General features: G+C 42.9%; 1 protein-coding gene across 1 annotated transcript in view; it reads left to right on the top strand.

Annotated features, from left to right (window-relative positions):
* The window catches only part of Pla2r1 (phospholipase A2 receptor 1), a 128441-nt gene extending 124414 nt beyond the window's left edge, over positions 1-4027 (top strand). Inside the window, exons 29-30 of the mRNA XM_042275349.2 lie at positions 2593-2625; positions 2732-4027. Of these exons, the coding sequence (XP_042131283.1) occupies positions 2593-2625; positions 2732-2946 (248 nt within the window). The 3' untranslated portion in view covers positions 2947-4027. The remainder of the gene's footprint in view (positions 1-2592; positions 2626-2731) is intronic.
* Positions 4028-17224: the final 13197 nt, after the last annotated feature.

Raw genomic sequence — 17224 nt, 5'->3', positions numbered from 1 at the left:
TTTATTTGTATGTTAATAAATAAAGTTATATGGAGGTCAGAGCTAATAGCAAGCCATAGCAGAGCTGGGCATTCGTGGCGCATACCTTTAATCCCAGCACTTGGTAGGCAGAGCTAGGTAGATCTCTGTGTGGTCAAGGATACAGCCAGCATTGGAGACACATGCCTTTAATCTCAATATCAACCATAGAAGACCTGGAGGTCTGTACAGACAGGCAGTGACAAGGAGGTCATGTGGTTGGGTTTGCAACCAATGAGAAGGCAGAACAGAAAGTCTATATAAAGACAAACACTCAGGAAGTAGCTCTCTCTTGGCTGAAGAGGCTAGCTGCAGTAGACGGGTAAGGCTCTTAGCTCTGATCTCTTGGCTTTCTTCTTTGCATTGGTTCTGTGTTTCTTATTTAATAAGACAGTTGGTTACATCTACAGCATACCATGAGATCATCGGTGTTTCTAATAATCCAGACAGTTCCTAGATGCTCATCTTAGCTAGAAGGAAAGTGGGTGTGCCTCTGGGATGCTGAAGAAGGCTTCAGAGGTTGGGGGGGGGGTCAGGAAGGAGTAGAACGGAGAAGGAGAGGAGGTATTTTAGAGCAAAGGCCAAGCATTGCTGAAAGCAGCCATGGCGAATGCTCTTAGACCGGAGCAGCAGACACATAATGAGAGTAAAACTGACCAGTGCGGCAAGATCCAGGGGTGAGCCAAAGAGCTGAGATTCCTGGTGAAGCAAGGGATGGACAGTGTGCAGTGTAGACCCCCACAGTGAGATAAACTCACTAGATGCAAAGAACAGCATTAGCAATTTGAATGGCATGACGAAAAATACCGGGAGGGGTAGGAAGACTGGCAAGGAAAGAGAAAAATCTGAGTATGAGTCACAGAGGTTTGAAAACCCAAAGAGCAGAGCCTTGCAGGAGACATCAGACCACCAGCATGCCCAAGTTTTCACTGTCATTTAAGCATCTAGAGCAAATCAGAAGCACTGTATGTCAGTGTTCAATTTTAAAGCCTTGCAACTTTTCAAGGCCATGGAGCAGTTCAAACATACCCGTCCTGTAGGTAAGAAAGTGTCTGTCCAAACTGAGGCTGCTCTGAGCACCAGGTTCTCTTTTTCTTTTTCTAAAACTTATTTATTTGTTATTATTATTTTTAATGTAGCCTTCTAGGGTAGGGTCTCACTCTGTTGCCCTGCCTGGTCTGGAACTCACTATAAATCCACACTCAGACTCACAGCAATTCTCCTGCTCCAGCCTCACAGGTACCTCCACAGCTCTACAGCTTTCTCTGGATCCTTTCCCAGATCAAAAATTGCAGAGTTTAGCCCTTAAGATAGTCTTCTTAAGTGAGAAACGCTCTTACAGTAAAACAACCTAAAACAGGAACCATGTCACTTTGGAATGGAGGGCCTATGTATTTATTTTGTAGACTCTTGGGAATTCCAGATGTGAAAGGTACTGATTGTAAAATTGTTACATACAGACAAGCAGGCCTTGTATGTTTTGGGCTAACTCTTCTTCTAATTCCAACAAAATAGTGACCTCCTGTAAGCAAAATAGTGACCCCCTGTGGTTAAGTGTGGACAGTGCAGTGGTTAAGAGTGGACAGTGCAGTGGTTAAGAGTGGACAGTGCAGTGGTTAAGTGTGGACAGTGCAGTGGTTAAGTGTGAACAGTGCAGTGGTTAAGAGTGGACAGTGCAGTGGTTAAGTGTGGACAGTGCAGTGGTTAAGTGTGGACAGTGCAGTGGTTAAGTATGCACACAGCCAGTGCAGTGGTTAAGTGTGCACAAAGGCAGTGCAGTAAGGGCAGGAACCAGTAAGGGCAGGAGCCAGTGAGGTCAGGAGCCAGTGAGGGCAGGAACCAGTAAGGGTAGGAGCCAGTGAGGGCAGGAGCCAGTGAGGGTTGAAGTCAGTGAGGGCAGGAGCCAGTGAGGGTAGGAGACAGTAAGGGCAGGAGCCAGTGAGGGCAGGAGCCAGTGAGGTATTTCTGTTGTAATAGTGCTGGGACTAGATGGAAATTCTTTGGCTTTACTAAATGAAAAGAAAAGAAGTACTCACATGTTATGAATACAGTCCTTATGACTACAAATGGCTCATGGACTAGCAATATGGCTTACCTGGTAAAGACACTTGCTGCCAAGCCTAATGACCTAAGCTGGATTCAAACCCTAGGACCCACATGGTAGAAGCAGAGAACTGACTCCCACAAGTTGCCATCTGACCTACACACACCCACACCATGGTGCATGCATGCCCCATGGCATACAAGCTCTCTCTCTCTCTCTCTCTCTCTCTCTCTCTCTCTCTCTCTCTCTCTCTCTCTCTCTCTCTCTCTCACTCACACACACACACACACACACACACACACACACACACACACACACGAGAGAAAGAGAGACAGACAGACAGACAGACAGACAGAGGAGAGACATAGACAATACATAAATGAATGAATATCAGACCTCCATTAAAACATCATTCATAAAAACACGCCACCAGATGTGATGTATGAGCAATAGCTTGATTCTTGCTTTGTTTGAATAATGCCATAACTTTGCTGAATTTAAAGACTTTTTTATTTATTATTTGATTTTAGATGTTCCAGCTGTAATAGAGCATCCAGGAAAAGGTAGGCTTGGAAGAGGAAAGAATATTTAGATATGTCTTAGAATTAATAAGACAGACAGCAAGCATGTGACAGTGTTTCTTCTCTCTTTTTCTTTGTCTGCCTCCAGGACTAAGCCACAGCATCGTTCCTCTTGCAGTCTCACTGACGCTGATAATAATGCTGGCCATTTTCATGCTTTCCTTCTGGGTGTACAAGCAGAACAGTGGCTTCTTCCAGAGACTCAGGGGGTCTAGGAGTCTTTACTATCCTACATTCAGCTTCAGTACAGCACATTTAGAGGAAAACATCCTCATTTCTGATCTGGAGAAGAGTAACCAGTGATGATGAAGAGAGCGAATACTCCAGCTATGAAGAACAAAGGGAGTTCCCTCTGCGTCTCCCCTTAACAAGAGCCCATTAGAATGTGAATTGTGACGACTCGGGTTTAATTATTCTTCAGGCAGTGGTTTTGAATTTTAACCAAATCAGACGAGGTTTAATGGATTCATTTCCTTTAGCCATGGACCATTCTGAAAAGGGGTGTTGGTTATTATTTAGAAAGACACGGACTATTAAAAAGAATCCTGCATTGAGTACTCTCAAGCCAGTCCGGCACTCATTCCGACATGTAAGTTCACTCAATGCGTTAAAAGAGAAAGGGGGCGGGGCTCTGGCTGTGTTTGAGAGGAAGGTGCTTCTGAGAAACTGCGTCCTGTTTGATTCCAATTCAGTCGTTTTTTTCATAGTCTGGCTTGGGAAAGTCCTAAATTTAAACATCCAGGTTCTGGGCTCTCAGCTAATACTTTGGAAGGCATTAATTTTTATTAGGTTTGACTCTTAAACTAAATGAGAGAACCAGCACCTTCTTCTAAATATGAAGATCTTGGTATGCAAACACTCTCAGGGACAACCATGCCATTAAAATGAGGCATAAACCCTCACTTGCTAAGTGATTACTCTGTTAAAGGTATCTTATAGGTAAGCTCAAAGGAATCCACTGAGAGTTCAATATTGGACCTTGTTAAAAAGTGAAGTAGCCGGGTGGTGGTGGCGCAGGCCTTTAATCTCAGCACTTGGGAGGCAGAGCCAGGCAGATCTCTGTGAGTTCAAGGCCAGCCTGGTCTCCAAAGCGAGTTCCAGGAAAGGCTCAAAGCTACACAGAGAAACCCTGTCTCGAAAAACCAAAAAAAAAAAAAGTAAAGTAATAATATAATATAGAAATAATGATCTTAACCAGGAGATACAAAATATATGTAACCTAAACCTAAAGAGAAAAAAAATGAAGATCTGAATTATATTCCCATTAGAAGCAAACTAGAGGGATGTTGAGAAATATTAAATAGAATGACTGCAGTAGTAATCTAGATATGTTTGTCATATGTTCATTTAGGTGTTTTTAAATAAACTATCAATTTTGATTATCTCTTTTTTGTGTTCGACTAGTTGATGCCATTGCTTGGTTAATATGGATTAAAAGTATGATATTTGAGGCTGGGAGGTAGCTCAGTTGGTCAAGTGTCTGCTCTGCAATTCTGAGGATCTGAGTTCAGATCCTGAGCACCCACATGAAGATCAGGTGCAATGCTGCTCATCTGTATCCCCAGCTCTGGGATGGGGGTGGGATGCAGTGGTGCTCATCTGTAACCCCAGTTCTGGAATGGGGTAGAACAAAACCAGGTTAATCCCTGAAGCTCATTTACCAGGCAGCCTAGCCAAATTGATGAATCAAATTGATGAATTTCAGGTTCAGTGATAGACTTTGTCTCAAAACTAGTGTGGAAAAAGACACCTAATTGTCAACTTCTGGCCTCTACATGCACACATGTACATGCACCCTCACAAATACAAATTAAAATTTTAAAGTATATTTTCTGTAAATTAAAAAAATCACAGGTATGACATTCTTTCATTAATTTCTGATAAATAAAAGTGGCTCCATAATCAGGATGGAAAAGTTACTTCTCATATAAATGTTTACTGCACGTCCTATTAAGACAGATGGTCTGCTCTAGAACCAGTCCTGGGTTGTCTCTGTCCTTCTGACGCTTTACCCCAGGAAAGCAGTCTACACACAGAAGACAGCAGGGGGCTATGGAAATCAAATCAAATATAGTCCTGTGATAAACTTGGGGGTTCTCCAGGCTCGCCTCAGCGTGCATTCAACCAGTACAATCAACTGCTTCGGTGCTAGTGGCCGCTAGTCACAAGGGGGAGCTCTGAGGAAAAGCATGGACCTGTTTCTGCACAGCAAACTGGGATTGTGAGCCATGCACCAGGTAGACTAGGTCCTTGTGGGCTAGTACAGAGAACACAGCTCCCGGTCGCAGCAGCTCTTTGCTCCTGCTGTTGTGGAGCTGACACACTGGGGACAATCTGCTTTCGTTTTTTTCTACATCTTAGGACTTCACTTTTAAGAAACATTACATTATGTGGCAGTTGTATATTTCTGACTCAAAAGAATAACTGGCTTAACTAACCAGATGGTATATTAAAACAAAACAAAAAAAAACTTCAGCTTAAAAATCTATCAAGTAAAATTAAAATTCCTTTCATTTCAGTAGATTTGATGAAGCTGTAATCAATTAACCTCCCACTAAAAGTAGACAGTCGCAGATAACAATTGGACAAAAGTATCTCACTGCAAACGAAGTTTTGCTGAAAGAGACGGCATTACTTGTCAACGCTCTGGCTTTTTATACTTGGTATTGAACCTTCCCTCCAGAGTCTGTCCCCATAAACAGACCATGCATTTATTTCCACTGCTGGAACTTCAGAAATAAATAGTACTAAGGCACCCTGCTTTTTCTACACACGAACCCTTTAGAGTCTTTTCTACACATCTAATTTTCTTCTTTCATTAACTTAAAATTATTTTCACACAGTGTATTTTGATCATGTTCTTTCTTCTCCCCCAACTCTTCCAGATCTTCCCCATTTCCTTTCTGACCCAACATCATAGTCTTTCTCTCAACAACAACAATAAAATGAAAATTAAAACAAACAAAAAACCCCAGGAAGACAAAAAAAAAAAAAAAAAAAAAAAAAAAAAAAGGAAACAACCAAAACAAAATGAAAAGCACACAAAAAACCCATGACATCCATTTGGTGTTGGCCAACTGGTTGATATACCCAGAATTACTTCACTGGAGAAAATTGATTTCTCTTCTCCCAGGAGGTATCAGTTGCAAATAGCTTCTTGGTTAGGAATGGAATACACATCTATTTTTAATTTCTTTTTTAAAGTTATTTATTTATGTGTATTGGTGTTTTGCCTGCATGTACATCTGTGTGAGGGTGCCAGATCCCCTGGAATTGGAGTTAGAGACAATTGTAAGCTCATGTGGGTGCTGGGACTTGAACACAGGTCCTCTGGAAGAGCAGCCAGTGTTCTTATCCACTAAGCCATCTCTCCAGCCCCCAGAACTTAATTTCATAGCTACAGCATTAAAAAAAAAAAAAAAGACATAAAGGTAGCAGGATTACAAACTCACTCATGATTAGTATGCACCCCTTAAAAACATGTTATTTCGCCGGGCGGTGGTGGCACATGCCTTTAATCCCAGCACTCGGGAGGCAGAGGCGGCGGATCCCTGTGAGTTCGAGGCCAGCCTGGGCTACCAAGTGAGTCCCAGGAAAGGCGCAAAGCTACGCATGGAAACCCTGTCTCGAAAAATAAAAAATAAAAAAATAAAAAAATAAAACATGTTATTTTGCTGAAGGGCCATTGATCCTGTGTGGACACTATGACCACTAAAAATTAATATATATATATATATATATATATATATATATATATATATATATATATATATATATATATATCCTGTGACTGACTTGAGTATCTTTATAGATTCCTAAGAATTAGAAAGTCTTGGATTTGTTTCAATTAATAGTATCTTGAGTCCTTCCCATTCTAAATTTGTAACTCTTCTCATTGGAAGCTCCACGCTTGAATGATCTCTTTAGATGACTGTTTAGTCTTAACGTCTCTTTAGCTCTTTGAAATGGCCAAATCCAGGACAAACGACAGTCACAGAAATGACATATATAATTACCTTGACACTGTGGCTAAATCCATTTAAATAGTGACTCACAGTTGATACTGGAGGGGATCAGAAGAGGCAAGTGCCTAGCATTCAAATATTAACTCACATGAACAATTTCAGCTTAACACTTGTATCATGTCATGTGTTGTATGACCCACAAAACATGTACTATAGCATTCACAATTTTATAGGCATAAAGATAACAGCACACATCCTAAGAAACTAAAGGGAAGTGAAAATTTGAAAGAAGATTTAAAAGTTCTGTGTATTTTAGAACTATGGACTTAGCTGTTGGTGGCTCTTTAAACCCCAATGGAATTTTGAGGATCCTGGAGGATGATTTAGAGACTGTATAGTATTTATAATTTTGTGTATGATCTTACAATTTAACATAACTAAAATTCAGACTTGTTAATTCTTTATGTTGTGGAGCACTGTTAAGCCATTTGAACGCAGTTTTATGGATTCAGCTCAAAAATTCAGGCTCGAAGAAAATGCCAATGTTGTAAGCATGCTTGTAAATAAATATGTGGACCGTGTGTTTCATTTCATAAGTCCATCTCATTATTGTTATTGCGCTTTCAATGTCTTTAAAGAGTCAACAAAAGTGCCCAAACATGAAGTGCTAGATGAAGAAATGAAAATCTGCACACGTCTCTAATTCCTGATGATGAATTCTAATTGCAGGAGAGAATATCTCACTAAAGCCACAAACTGAGCCCTGTGTGTGCCAGTGACCTTCTCTACTCAGAGTTAATTAACACAAGCACTTGCTTCTTGCAGAGCACTTTGCTGTAATTTAGAACAAATTAAGGGAAAAATCATTCAAGTGCTGTTTTTCTTCACACCATGAAGTGAGCGTGATGGCCAAATTTAATGCATTTAAAATATGATCATCCATTTCCTGTAATGGTGCACGGCAATAAATACCAATATCTCCTTTAAAAACTGTCCCAATCTGTGTCTTTTTTAATGTTTTCTATTTATTAATGGACACCGAGTTTCAAAATTAATGTCTTTTCTATTGTCCCCATTATGTCTCTTATTTACATTTGATTCATTGTATGAATTCCTGGATTTTTTTAAATAGATATATCTTAAGCTTAATATGACAAACAGTTAAAGAATCATTTTTATTTTCTCTTGCCTCTTCCCTGCCTCTGAAATTACAACTTTATTATTGTCTCCACGGGTTTGTGCCTTAACTGGAGCGCCTCCCCCTGAATCACACCTTATGAGGTCATGTTTTCAGTGGCTGTTTGAACTTTAACCTCTTAGTAGGTAGGGCTTCATGGGAGCTGAAAACCTAAACATGGATATGATTAGCTCTCTTAATTAATTAATTAATTAATGCTTAATTAGTGAATAGCCCTCTTTCCCAGTAGGGGAACCTCCCAGGGGAGATGTGGAACAGAAGGAAAACCACAGAAAGACTCACAGGAAGGAGGGCGGAGTCAGCAGGAAGTGTCGCCTCAGGTGACACTTCTCTGTACTTCTGTACTCTGTACTTCTACAGAGACCAGGGAGAAACCGCGTGGCCACTGGGCCAGCCTTGATACAGGTGGTGTTTATTCAAGTCACCCCCACTGGGAGTGCCCAAGCAAGATGCCTCTGATCCCACTCTCCTTCCATTCTGGAGGGCCCCTCCAAGTAAACAACAAAACTCGGGAGGCAGAGGCAGGCAGATCTCAGTGAGTTCGAGGCCAGCTTGGTCTACAAAGCGAGTTCCAGGACAGCCAGGACTACACAGAGAAACCCTGTTTTGAAAATCCAAATAAATAATAAATACATAAATAGTTCATGGAAAGATGCTGTGCCTCTGACCACAGGGAGGGATCTGAGAGCTTTCTGGAAAGGAGAGTGCAATAGAAACTCCCTGGTGCTGATCGTGGATATTGCACTAAACTTCCCAAGAGAAGAGCCGGGGGGGGGGGGGGGGGGGCATATAGAGAACGAAGATAGCCTGTAATGGCATATTAATGGTAAATTAACATTATAGTCTAATTATAGCTTGTGTCTGCTACCTAATGGAGTTTTATAGATGGCAGCCACTGAACTTACTGCGTAGGTTGCAGTAATATCTGACTTAGTTGGGACCCCAAAGAACTTTCTTTTCAATCAGTTATAAGAAGGAGGTCGTGAAAATTGATAGCGAAACTCTTAGGTTGCACATGTGTTTTCTATTAGGACACACCCAGGCGTACTCACTCATCTTTTGGCATTCAGGACAGCACCGTTCATTTCACTGTTCTCTCTCTCTGTTGGTCCCACCAGGTTTTGTCCACAATCACCTGTTTTTCTGTCGCTAGCCAGTGAAAATGTACTGTAGATGCCTGTGGACCAGTCTGAGTGCACACTCTAGATTCCTGTAATCTCCTCCCATCTGAGATTCTCTTGTTCAATAACAGAGTCTTCACTCGCACGTTTAAATCTTCACAAAGCTGTAAGTTTAGCTTTTTATAAAAAGAACACTCATACCCCCGTTTTTACGCTGCAAAATGTTTGCAGTTGCTGGTAATCTGGCATAAAATAGATTTGTTAGCAAACACAGCAGCTGGTGTTAGATGCAGGAAAGAATCAGTAGGTGCAGCAGCTGGGCCACACTTGGTTGTGTTGAAGCCTTGGCGACTGAATGGGGTAGTTAAGTCCTTAGCTTCTGGGGTTCTTAGTGTTTGAGGCTTTACTCTAGATTCAGGAAGGAGACTGTGCCTCCAAACTTAACTCTGAAATCCTCGCTGGCTGGGTCTGAACATAAACAAGCCAGAAGACGGAGACATCTCCGAGATACCTGTCCAGACGGTGACTTGATGGAACATGTCTGAAGAAGGAAGCGTGTAAATGCTGACGAGGCAGATGCGATCTCAGAGGAAGCAAGCCACGACAGGGCATCCTCGGCACCCCAGCGCGTGGGACCAGGGCTTCTGGAGGCAAAGCTCTTTGTGGCATTTCAGATTTCAGCTCTGTAAGAACATCCTCTGGCAAGATGGATGATTTATCAGGCTATCTTTCCTTCTGCCGTGAGCGTAATGACTTTATTTGTTCTGTTTTCTTGCTCACTAGAGTCACTAGTTAGAATTCGATCCTCAGGATGGGTTTGCCTGTTACTGAGAAAACATGTGATCTCCCAGTATTTGATTCTTAGCATCCTAGGAAAGGGATTATCTTTGCTAAAAAATAAACCACCACCAACAACAAAAAACCCACAAAAGCTTATGGTTGCAATCTAATTTCCCATGCAGTTGAAACAGAGGTATTGATTGTGTAAAGTGGCGATTCTCAACCTTCCTAATGCTGTAACCCTTTAATCCCTCATGTTGTGGTGACTTACAACCATAAAATTATTTTGTTGCTACTGTTGTGAATTGTAATGTAAATACGTAATAAGCAGGATATTTGATATTTGATACCCCCAAAGCGGTATCAACCCACAAATTGAGAACCACTAATGTGAACATTCTAGTCTTAAATGTCTTTTTATGTGTGTGTGTGTGTGTGTGTGTGTGTGTGTGTGTCCACGTATGTATATGGAGGGGGAGTGCTTGTGCACATGTGTTTATGGAGGCTCAGTGCACTCTTAGGAGAGCCTCAGTCATTTTTCTGACAGGGTCTCTCACTGCCTTGGAACTCACCATGTGATCTAGGCTGCCAGACCAAAGAGAACCAGAGACCCACCTGTCTCCATCTCCCCAGCTCTGGGATTACAAGAGTACAGTACACCATCACACCTTCCTCCTTTTTTATTTTTATTTTCATTATTTTTGCACAGGTCCTGGGACTCAAACTCAGGTCTTTGTGTTTCCGAGACAAACACAACTGCGCTCTCTCCCCAGCCCTTGTCTTTGAGTTCTAATTATCAACCAGTACAGCTGACATCATAGCGGCCACCTCAGTCTTGCGTATGGCTATGTTGGGGTCGTGGTAACTCTGACACATTGCTATAGAAGAAGACTGGTATAGGAACTATGGTCTCATTGGAAAGGGGACCTAGACCCCAGGAACCTGTCCCAGTGCTGTGACTCCAGAACAAGCATGCTCACTTAACTGGCATCGCAGTCACAACCTGATCTTATGACATCTACCTCAGCAGCTGTGGATGCTCAACCACAGTCAGCCAAGGTCCTGCACTTCCTTATTCCAGAAAACGGTCTGTTTCTATGCCAATCAAGAAGCAACCCCAGAGACCCCTGGCAATCGTCAAGGTCCAGTCCATCTCTACTCTTCCTCTCTTTCCCAGAAGAACGGTGGGGCTTCCTAATGGAGGACTGGTTCTCGTCCGAATGACTTTGCGGCGGTGTTTCAAAGATCACAAACCTATTGCAAACATCATCTTACAGATGACAAAAGTAAGACAACGTTCTGTCGTGTAGGTGACAGACATCTGATCTGTAGCAAGGTTAGAATACAACGCGTGATTCCCGTCCTGAGCTCTCATGCTCCCTGCAAGATGACTTGACATCCAGAGCACAGGGCAGAAGGGTGAGGTTGGAGGGAGTCACGGGAGACTGGGGACAGTCAAAGAGACCTTGTGATTTGACCAGGAAATCATAGAAAGGCAAACAGTCTCCTTACCCAAACACCCGGGGCGGGGGGGGGGGGGGGGGGGGGGGGGGGGGAGGGGGGAGGCAGTTGCAATGATGCTTTGGAACCCCAGCTGGCATTTGGAACAGGGAGGGGGTGGCCAGGGAAGCTCTGAAATTGGGGAGTTGAATGAGGAGGCTCACGGAGGGCGGGGCGGGAGCCCAGAAGAGCCACACAGAACAACTACGAAGAAGCAGAAGCAAGGCTACCTCAGTTATTTTTTCCTAACTCATCCTGCACGTGGTAAAACTTTCAGGGTAGCTGGCATAGGTCTGACATCTGGTTGTTTCTAGTTTGGTCTACGCTCCTAGAAACTGATCCATTCCAATGAAGGCAGGTGAGCTGCATTCCATCCAGGCCACAGATGCAAGACTATCAGCTCTGAAAGTTATGCAACTCCAGGAAACAGAGAACTTTAAGGAAGTCTTTTTGACTAGTAGTAAGTGGAAAATGGCAGCTAGAAACTGAGTTTGATTCTAATTGATTGCATTTATAACAAATACGAATGAGGAATTTTTTTTAGCATCAAGGTTTTTCATTTGTCCTTCCTAGCCTTATGTGAGCTACCTTTTTTCCCTCCCAATCTACAGACCACCCTTCCATTCCATGCTATTTTGTTATGGGGAACCTGACTAGAAAGGCTCCATTCAACACCTGAATAAGTCAAATGGAGCCTTTATTAGCCGCCAGCAGGACTGTCCCAAGCAGATTAGCGGGAAGCATTCTTGACCCCCAGCTGGGTCCAATTTTTAAGGGTAAAATGCAGTTGTGACCTATACAGAAAGGCAGCTCTGGACATCTGCAGCAAGCAGGCCTTGGTTGCAGACATGGAGATAAAAGTTAAATGGTCAGGCAGTTAACCTTTAGCTCAGGGTCACATTGGATAGGGACTCAGGTCAGGTCCAGAGACCAGTTTACCTTAGGAAGTTTATGACTGGTCTAAGAAACCAGAGACCAGTTTTACCCAAGGCAGTTTTAGCCCTTGAAGCATCCCTTAGCAATACTCCCATGAGCTGGCATAACTAGAGAGTTCAATGGCCTACTACACGATGAGCCACAGGCATGTCCCTTCCATGTCTGTGTCCTGTAGTTTCAGGTAGGTCCAGCCCAATGGAGCCTAGGAAGAATCAATGATGAGCCAGCGAAGCAAAGTTGGGGCTGTGGATTCCCCAACTCTCTCCACACCTTCTGCCTGTTCTTGCATGAGCCTCTGTGACTGTCCCTTGCCTGTCCCACAGGAACAAAGCTACAGCATTTCCAGGTCCAAGACCACCAGCCCTACATGTTTCTTCAGGCCTGGCCTGGGGAAAGTCCCCCGATGCCTGGAGGTGGAGCTGAACTTCAACTTTATACTTTTATTAAACTGTCTTCAATTACCACTCCCCGTGACCCCGCTTCTCCTGGGGAGCCCTAAGGACAAGCGTGACCCCGCTTTGGATGTTGGAATGGTTACTGTTTAGAAGTCTGGATTCTCTGGAAGGGTGTTTGGGTGTTTCTTTTTCTTTTTCTTTTTTTTTTTGTATGAAGCTTTTCCAACACAACATAAAATTCCAATTAAACACATGTTCAGCCCTCCTGGACTCTAAACACAGACGCGGTAAATCATCCCCCCAGTAAACCATTTTTGAACTGAAAGAAGAGTGGTCACTGCCGGGGGAGGAAAAGGTTATTATCAACTCAAACTGTTAAATTATACTTTCAGGAGCGAACACAACTGCAATCCATATTATTATTTTAAATTACACTATAAAACGCAGTCATTTATTGCCTTTCCAAAACTGAGTGATAATATATTACCAAATTATCGAGGGTGCTTTAATAAAGCTCTTGAATTTGATTCATACTGCATGAGGTAGCTTATCCTTGAGAAAAAGCCACTAAAAGGTATCCTCAGTCTTCAACCTAGTGACATAAAATCTCCCTCTAATGAGCTGCCAGAAGCTTCCGCTTGGATGCTTTGTTGATATTGGTGTCAGCAGGACATTAAAGCTTCAAGCTTTTTATGTTTGATCAAATACCAACATTACACTGAAGCAGAAGAATTCATTCAGAGCGAAGGAAGCTTCCAAAACCTCTACAGGCCTCCCTCTTCCTTCCTCCCCGCCGCCAAAGAGGTCACTTGAATCAGAGTTTGGTGACAAAGGAGTCTGAGTGCTGGATATAAGCAACATTGCTGGAGAACCAAAGGAGAGACACACGCGCTGACCTGGACTTAGTCTAAAAAACGTCAATCATGTCTAAGACCAGGGAATGGAACCTGTGCTGGGGAGGAAGAGGTGACCTGGATCTTACTTCATCTTCTAAAGAGAAGGGGAGACCAGAGGGGCCGAGGGTCTGTCCCAAACGCTCTGCTAGTGCGTGGGGATGCTGGAGTCCTTGTCAAGCACATCACACATTGTGGGTCTTTCTTTCCTAAAGGAAATCCCTCAGCAATGAAAAATGAGAAGCCTCCAATCTTAGGGGAAAACAATCATTTTTGCACCTAACTTTAACCTTTTCCCATTGCTTTCTAAAGCTTTCTGAGCCTTCTAAAAGGATATTTTTATTGTGCTGCCCTATTCACAAAAAACACTCAAAGAAACAGGTTGAATTTTCAGAGTCTCAGAAATCAACAGGAAAATGTCAACAGTAAAAACAATGCTCTTGGAAAATTATTTACACGCAAGAGCCCAAATTACTTGACTGCCATCTATGCAACTGGTATAAACGCTGACCTCGATAATCTCTGACCTGTTTCCATGAGTACACACACACCCACACCCAAATGTAGCATTATTGCCCCAACAGCAAGGACACTGCTCAACCTTGGAAATGCCTATAACTACCGCCATGTCACGGACGAAACCTTTCAGACCTAAAGACTATCTGATGGGTTCTTTTTCTAATAAAATAATTAGGAAAGAGAAAATAAGGAAGAAAAATCATCACTAACATAAGGAATTGGGACAGGGGCAGGTACAGGAAGGGCTGCTTCAGTTTGTTAGGAAATTCCATAGTAGGGAGTTGAAGAAACAGGGTTGTTCTCTTCTTACTGCCCAAGCTCAGACCACCGTAACTCTTTTGAGCAACGTGTGGCATCAAAGGGATGAGATGAGAGAGGAAATGGCGTTATAACCAAATGTTATTCTTTGTGAATTTCAAACCTAATTGAATTTCTCTTTTAGGATATACAAATGTCACTTTATAGGGCAATATTTTGGCCAATGTGATAAAGACGTTAAGATGAGGACATTATCCTGTAATTTCCCAGATGGGCCTTAGGTACCATCACATGTACCTTCTAAGAAGGGGGCAGGGGGAGATTTGAGGACAGAGGATGTACACAGGGCAAAGCAACATAAAGACAGAATAAGGAGGGTCTGAAAATGTAGTATTGGAAAGTTCTAGAAATGTAACCACCAGCAAAGGAAAGCCAGTGGCCACCAGATGCTGGACAAGAAGGGATGGATTCTCTCTTAGTGTCCCAGCCCAGTGGACCCCAATCTGGGTATTGTGGTCCCCAGAACCAAGAAAGAATGTATTGCTGGTGTTTTAAACCACCAAGTTTATGGAAATTTGTTACACATTGATAATTAATACCAACCCGAAGAATTCGGCCCTGCACAGAATCTAGTCTGCTAGGACAATGAAGGACACACAGGCTTTCACAGAGAGGCCAGAATTGCAAGACTACATTCTAGTCATGGCGAGTCACTGCCTCTGCCCAGAGGGTGTGACTGTGGAGTATGCTGTGTAATTTGTGCCCCACTGTGCTGAGCAGTCTATGACTCCATCTTTTGAGCTCATACTTTCACAAATTCTTTTTCTGTTGGAACTAGAGTGGGCTTTGTACAACTCGGAGCTCTGGTCATACAATTCTGATTGCATTATCTCAGACATGTTGGGCTGTCCTTGAATGCAGCAGAACCCAGGGGCAGTATTCTTTCTCCCATAAGTTCATCCATGGAAAATGTGCTTCAACTGAGATGTCTGAGTAACCATGGAACAGAGCTAAAAAGGTGATATCAGAAGCATATCCAAGTCAATTAAAATAAACTCTCCAGTGCTCGATTTAACCATCCAAGTCCATGCCTGTTGTAAAGAGACAAAATGAGTATTTTTAAAAATTGTAGCACATTAGGTGAGAATACTATGAAGACCCTGCCTGGTGCCTGGCAATGGTGGTGCATACTGATAATAATAGCACTCAGGAAGGTGAGGCAAGAAGACTGCTGAAATTTGAAGCCTGTCTTGTCCACATAGCTAGTTCTAGGCCAGGTGAGGCAAGACAAAAAAAATTTGCAGACAAAAAAGAAAGCTCTTCCCCTGTGCATTAGAGTAAGATTGAGCTTCTCTCTAGGACAGTAGTTTTCAACCTTCCAAATGCTGTGGCCCTTCAATACAATTCCTCATGCTGTGTTACCCCCACCCTCACACCCCACCCACCCTGCCAACCATAAAATTGTTTTTGTTGATACTTCCTAACTGTAATTTTGCTACTGCTATGAATTGCAATGTAAACATCTGATATGCAGGATATCTGATATGTGACCCCTGTGAAAGGACCATTTAAACGCCCCCTAGGGGTCTTGACCCACAGGTTGAGAACCACTGCTCTAGGGTTTTGCTACTCCAAGTGTGGTCCAGGAAACCTCAGTGTTTCAAGAACTTGTTAGGAAGACTCTCAACCCATCACTGAGAATTACTGAGCCGGATTCTGTATTTCAAAAGGATGCCCACGTGATCCTTGTGTATACTGAAGGTTGAGCAGGCCTTTCCAAGGGGATAAGCTGGACTTTACAGAGGAAATGACACTTGAGTTGTTGCTTGGGTTTAACTACAATACCCCAGATACAGAAAATATCCAGAGCAGAGGTATAAAGGTAGGGACGCATAGGCCACCACAAGGGATCATGCAGTAGTTTCTAACCCTACCCAAAGGGTAAGTGAGCAGGAAATAAGTTAGAATTAGACAGTGAATGGTCAAATGGGAGAGTTTCCACATTAACCCAGGGGCACTGGAGCTACAGGAAAGGGCAGATGAAATGGTATGAACTCTAATCAAGCATGTCAAGTTGATTCAGGAAACAGCTAGAGATCGGGGACATATGGCAGTTGTTCATACAAGAACAAAGTAACAACAGGAGTAGGAAAAGGAAGTGTGTGAGTTACAGGGCAGGAAAAATAAACATAGGACTATTCATTTGGCCGAGGATGTAAGGGATAGAGGAGACTGAAACTCTTTATTAAGGGCGTTCCGGCAGGAAGAGAAAAAATGATTATCAAGGTGAAAGTTAATGAGTTTGGGTTAGTCTTGCTGATTTTGATGTCAGAATGTCATCTAGGGAACATGTGCTTGATATTGGGAGATTAAACCAGTCCTTAGGAGAGAAGGGGGAAACCTGAAAAAAGGCTGGGAGAAAAAAGACAAGAGGATGACTGATACCTGAGAAATAAGTAAATTTTCCAAAGGTAAGCATGTAGGTGGAGATGGGCAGGCATGAAGAGAATGCACAGAACGTCATCACTTAGTCAGGAGAGAGAAAAGAGAGTGTTCTGGCCACATATCTTAGGAGCAAACCACAGCTCCCCAGCTCTGCTGTCCTAGGCAGAAAAGGGATTTGATAGGATAGGAGCAAGAGCTAGAGAATAGAGATCAGAAAACAAGAGGAAGAGACATGGGGCAGACAGCTGTGAGCTAAGACAAGCTCAAGGAGGCCACAGGAACAGTTTGCTGAGACCACCAGTGCTGCCTGTGGGGCGACCCATCAGGGCTGACGTCACACTGCCTGCCTGAGTTCTTGCTTCTATCGTCCTCCAGAAAATATTTCTGATTGTCCCATGCAAGAGTCTCAAGTGAATGGGACACCAGTTGTGTAACACGAAATTCTAAATGGTCTTTTAATAAAATATCCTGGTACCAGATATTGGGGTAAATGCTGAAAGATCAGAGAGACAAAGGAACAAGTCACATCTTATCTCTAGGACTCCTTAGCTTACAAAAGCCTCTCTAGCTG

Source organism: Peromyscus maniculatus, chromosome 4 (assembly GCF_049852395.1).
Source record: "Peromyscus maniculatus bairdii isolate BWxNUB_F1_BW_parent chromosome 4, HU_Pman_BW_mat_3.1, whole genome shotgun sequence".
NCBI lineage: Eukaryota > Metazoa > Chordata > Mammalia > Rodentia > Cricetidae > Peromyscus > Peromyscus maniculatus.
This window is presented reverse-complemented; position numbering and strand designations above follow the sequence as displayed.